Source organism: Alexandromys fortis, unplaced genomic scaffold (genome assembly GCF_014885135.2).
Source record: "Alexandromys fortis isolate MF-2015 unplaced genomic scaffold, M_Fortis_MF-2015_v1.1 scaffold_76, whole genome shotgun sequence".
NCBI classification, from domain to species: Eukaryota; Metazoa; Chordata; class Mammalia; order Rodentia; family Cricetidae; genus Alexandromys; species Alexandromys fortis.
Window position 1 is genome coordinate 8,761,488 of NW_026067997.1, and position 4,453 is coordinate 8,765,940.

The 4,453-nt window shown below is 42.0% G+C and overlaps 1 protein-coding gene across 4 annotated transcripts in view; it reads left to right on the forward strand.

The window, feature by feature from the left end:
• Nucleotides 1–4,453, forward strand: part of Marveld2 (MARVEL domain containing 2) — a 17,231-nt gene that overhangs the window by 7,161 nt on the left and 5,617 nt on the right. For all 4 annotated transcript variants that reach the window (XM_050160393.1, XM_050160391.1, XM_050160394.1 and 1 more), the window contains exon 3: nucleotides 2,480–2,515. In XM_050160393.1, coding sequence (XP_050016350.1) covers nucleotides 2,480–2,515 — 36 coding nt within the window. The remainder of the gene's footprint in view (nucleotides 1–2,479; nucleotides 2,516–4,453) is intronic.

Here is a 4,453-nt window from a genome sequence, read left to right on the forward strand (position 1 = left end):
AAAATAACAATAAAAATAATAAGTAATGAGATTGATATAAAGGAAAAAGTGATGGTGCTATGTAATGGATAAGATCATGTAAAAAGTCCCATTCAAAAGTATTGGAGTTTGACAGTAGCAAGCATTAGGTTTGCTGTGCTTCTTGCGGTCTGCCCTGAGATATGTTGATGTTTTACACTTTCCAGTAGGTGCCTTGGAATCTCCTATTCCACCGAAAATTAGTTTGCCTTAAATATGTCCCTAATTAAGTTGACCTGATTGTAAGCATTTCCGTTCCTGCTTTCCCCAAGGCTTCCTAGATTCTATATAATTGCACATGTAAAAATAAAGATTAAACCCCATCCCTTTAAGAGCACATTTTATAAATGTGATACATGTTTGTTTATTTGAGACGTGGTCTCACTGTGTGGCCCCAGCTGGCCTGGAACTCATCATATAGACCAGGACCTCACAGAGATCGGCCTGTTTCCGCCTAGGCTGGGGTCAAAGGTGTGCTCCACCACACCCTGCAAATGATTTTTATAACACTTATATGTTAGTCAAGAAACTTTGAATGGTCTAGTGTGAATCTATTAATGAATATACTTCTATTGTTACAGAGTTACTTCAGAAAAATGTACCTCAGCTGGTGTGGGGGGGAGTTGCACACGCCTTTAATCCTAGCACTTGGGGAGGCAGAGGCAGTGGGGATCTTTGTGAGTTCAAGGCCAGCCTGGTCTACTAGTTAGTTCCAAGGACAGGCTCCAAAGCCACAGAGAAACCCTGTCTTGAAAAACCAAAAAAAAGAAAAAAGAAAAAAAATGTACCTCAGCCCTTCAAGAGTATTTTCTTTCTTTCTTTTTTCCTTTTTTCCTTTTTTTGGTTTTGGTTTGTTTTTGTTGTTGTTGTAAGATAGGGTTTCTCTGTTTAGCAGCTCTGACTGTCCTGGAACTCGCTCTATAGACCAGGCTGTCCCAAACTAAGAGAGCTCTGCCTGCCTCTGCCTTCCTAGTACTGGGATTAAGGTTTGTGTCACCAGTGCCTGGCCTGGTGTCGCTCAAGTTTAAGTCTCTATGTAAAAATTGAAGAATTTTAAGTGTTTTCTTTTGTTTTTGGAGCAGGATTTTACTAGACAGCTATGGCTGGCGTGATACTGTGTATCAAGCTGACCTTGAGTTCGCAAGCTCCTTGCCTCAGCCTCCGAGGTACTGGTGGTACAGGTGTGCAGGTGTGCGCCTGTGTTTTCACCCCCACCTAAGAACTTTTCATTATAATGTGTAGGATTCAAAATAGGAAAACTTAAACTCTTCCTCATAAGTTTTTGCTAGCTTAATACTCATTTTTAATTATTTAAATTTCATAAGTCTACTACATTAATATAATTATAAATTATTAGCATAATGTTTTTCCTTCGATTAAAAATGTATTTTGTGGTGGTAGCGTATGCCTTTTCCCAGCATTTGAGAGACAGAGACAGGTGATCTCTGAGTTTGAGGCTAGTGTGGTCTTTAGAATGAGTTCCAGGACAGTAGGGTTATACAGAAAAACCCTGTCTTATGCAAAAACTCCAACAACTAGTTTTGTTTTATTTGAGAAGAGGTCTTATTATGTAGCCCAGGTTGGACTCAAACTGATTGTAAAGCCCAGGATGACTTACCACTCACCACAGTCCTCCTGCCTCAGCCTCCCAGAGAGTTAGAACTTCAGGCATAAGCTAGTGTGTTCATCTTAAAAATTTTATATAAGAATTTTTTTTACAATATTTGATTAAGCTTGAATTATTGAAGGTGATATTACAGCCTTTGGCGGTTTTTCTTCTATTAATTTTATAAAGTGACTGTATCAACTTTTTAATTATCCAAAGTGCTGGACATGGTAAGTCACATCTGTAATCCCAGCACTTGGAGCAGAAGCAAGAAGACGGCCACAAGACTAAGGCCAGCCTGATCATATAGTGAGTTCTAGGCTAGCCTAGGCTACATAACAAGATCATGTCTCATAAACAAAACAAAACAAAATAACAATTTAATCACCCAAGAAAAAGTAACCAGAAATAAATAAAATCTAGGTAATTCAAGCAACCTACCTAATAGTAACCACCATTCCCACATCTTCAAATCCTCCAGGCTTACAGAGAACCACAGTCACCTGACGTCCTCTGGTTCCCCACTGGCCCATAGGTGAACAAGTATGGAGAACAGACATCAAGAAGAGAGTCAACTTCCGGACATTGAGATTGGGCTAGAAGTGCAAATGGATGGAAACATTTGAAAATTAGCTTCTGTATTTTACGTGTGTGTGTGTGTGTGTGTGTGTGTGTGTGTGTATGTGATGTACACTTGTATGCAGGGCTCAGAAGAGGGCGTGGGATTCCCAGATGCTGAATTTACAGGCAGTTGTGAGTCTCTGCAAGAGCAGTAAACACTCCAGACTGTTGGGCTATCTCTTCAGCCTCTTGAGAAATCATGTTAATTCTTTTGTTGTTTTATTGTTGTTTCAGATAAATGACCCATCATTGTCATCAAAAAGGAGAATGGTAAGAGCAACATTAAGTTTCCCGTATCTGTAGATTTGCTAAACATTTATCTCTTGTGTATATTTATTGACAATAGACTCATCCATGCGTGAAACTATGATGCCAAGCTCGGATGAAGACTTTTGGCTTTTTTCTACGCTGTAAGGACCAGATTAGGCAGTTCTCCCTCAATTCCCTTTTCATTTTATTACACGAACTTTTTGTAATGAGTATGGTTGGTCTTCCTTATATGTTTGTTTATTTGCTGTGAGTTCTTGCTGTGTGGCCCAGGCTGGCCTTTAATGCATGCTGCCTGCGCCTGCTTCTGCCTCCTGTGCTGTGGGACTCTTGGCTTACTAACTATGCCTGGCTAATTTTCTTCGATGGAAATCATTCTTCCTGAGCCTGGGATACAGCTCAGTTGGTAGACTGCTTGCCTAGCATGTGTGAAGCCCTGGATGCCCACCCACTTCCCAGCACTGTACAGACTGAGCACCCTGGCCCATGGCTGTAATCCTAGTTTTCAGGAAAATCAGAAGTTCAAGGTCAGTGTCTGTTAGAGTTTCTATTGCTGTGATAAAACACCAGTACCATAGGCAACTTGGGCGCACATCAGTCTGTCCTTGAAGGGAAAAGTCAGGACAGAAACTTAAGCATGGCAGTGTACACATATACACACACATTTGACATGGGAAATCTATTTTATAATGCCAGCACTCGTTAACAGATAAAGTCAAGATCTAGTGTCAAAATTATGCAGAATGCTAACATTTGGAAGCATATTCATAATATCCTAAGTATTTGGAATAAAGGTCAGTGGTAGAATGCTTACCTGCCTGGTGTGTTTGAGGCCCTGGGTTTAATCCCCATCCCTGAAATCCTTCCATTTATTCATCCGTCTATCCCTCCATCCATCATCTTTGGGGACATTTAAAGGTACGTCCACTTTGCAATTGCTTACTTCCCAGTGCCAGGATGGACAGGGTCACCTCACTGGGCTGCAGTATGGCAGTGATGTGGTAACACTAATTGTTCTTGTCCTGGGTAGAATTGTCTGGACTTTGTGGTCATTCCCACTGAAGGCAGTGGGATTTACCAATGGACTTCAGTGCAGAACAGAGTCAAACTAAAAAGCCAGGAAGACTCAAGGGAAAGCAGCCCTCAGTGTCCAGCAGGCGGGTCCCCGCTGGATGGGATGCACAGGTGGGACAGGGCTATTAAGATCTGCCAGAGAGTTCTGGGACTTCTCTTTCAGTCTGCCTGGGGCCAGACAGCGTGTCCAGGTCCTCGATACTGAGAGGCCCTGGAATAGTTAGGAATCATGGTAGAATGTCCATTCTTTTTTGTTGTTGTTTGTTTTTTTCTTCTAAGACAGGGTTTCTCTGTATAGCCCTGGCTATCTTAGAACTTGCTCTGTAGACCAGACTGGCCTCGAACTCCGCCTGCCTCTGCCTCCCAAGTGCTGGGCCTAAAGGTCTGCACCACTATCCAGCCAAAACACATCCCTTTAAAGACCTCTCAAGAGTTGGAATCCAGAAATAGCTTAGGGGTATTTCAAGAGGGACTCCCATTAATCAGCTGGACTTAGCCAATGAGATAGAAAGTTCTAGAACCAGGCTTTCCATGGGTGTGATTTATTTCACCTGCCTTCCCCTGGATCCTATGAGGGACGGTTTGGGAGAGTGACTGACACCTTAATGAACTTTACAATTAGGCTGCTCTGAATCAGGGCTCTGGGGCAGCTTCCCTCTTGCCCTTTGATCCTGAGGAAATTACTTATCTTCTCTGAACTTGATGTTTCCTGTCCACCATTTGGGCTGAAGAGTGGGCTGAACCTTATTGTTTATATTATATTTTATTTTATTTTTGGTTTTTTTAAGACAGGGCTTCTCGTTTTTGGTTTTTTTTTTTCTCTGCATTTTTCTCTGCTTCCCTCCCTACCTCTCCCCTACCCCCTTC